Here is a 233-nt window from a genome sequence, read left to right on the forward strand (position 1 = left end):
GGCGTCTCGGCCGCCCTGCGCGTCTGCTTCACCCGCCTAATGAAGAGTGAGAAGAAGGTCTTCGTCGAGCAGCTGAACACACTAGTGAAAAGGATCTCCCAGGAAGGTGGGCTCTCTCTGCCTGCCATGGCCCCCCAGAACGGTCTGGGGGGGCTGTGTTTAGGGGAGGGGTCCCGGCCCCCCCCCAGCATTGTGCCTGGTCTCTTCCCACAGCAGCGGAAGGGAAGGACACG

The 233-nt window shown here is 63.5% G+C and overlaps 1 protein-coding gene across 1 annotated transcript in view; it reads left to right on the plus strand.

Annotated features, from left to right (window-relative positions):
- Window positions 1–3: 3 nt before the first annotated feature.
- MPI (mannose phosphate isomerase) overlaps window positions 4–233 on the plus strand; it is a gene marked incomplete at both ends in the record, with an annotated part of 1,220 nt that continues 990 nt past the window's right edge. The window contains one exon of the mRNA XM_010081420.1: window positions 4–192. Coding sequence (XP_010079722.1) covers window positions 4–192 — 189 coding nt within the window. The remainder of the gene's footprint in view (window positions 193–233) is intronic.

Source organism: Pterocles gutturalis, unplaced genomic scaffold (genome assembly GCF_000699245.1).
Source record: "Pterocles gutturalis isolate BGI_N339 unplaced genomic scaffold, ASM69924v1 scaffold25909, whole genome shotgun sequence".
Classification (NCBI taxonomy): Eukaryota; Metazoa; Chordata; class Aves; order Pterocliformes; family Pteroclidae; genus Pterocles; species Pterocles gutturalis.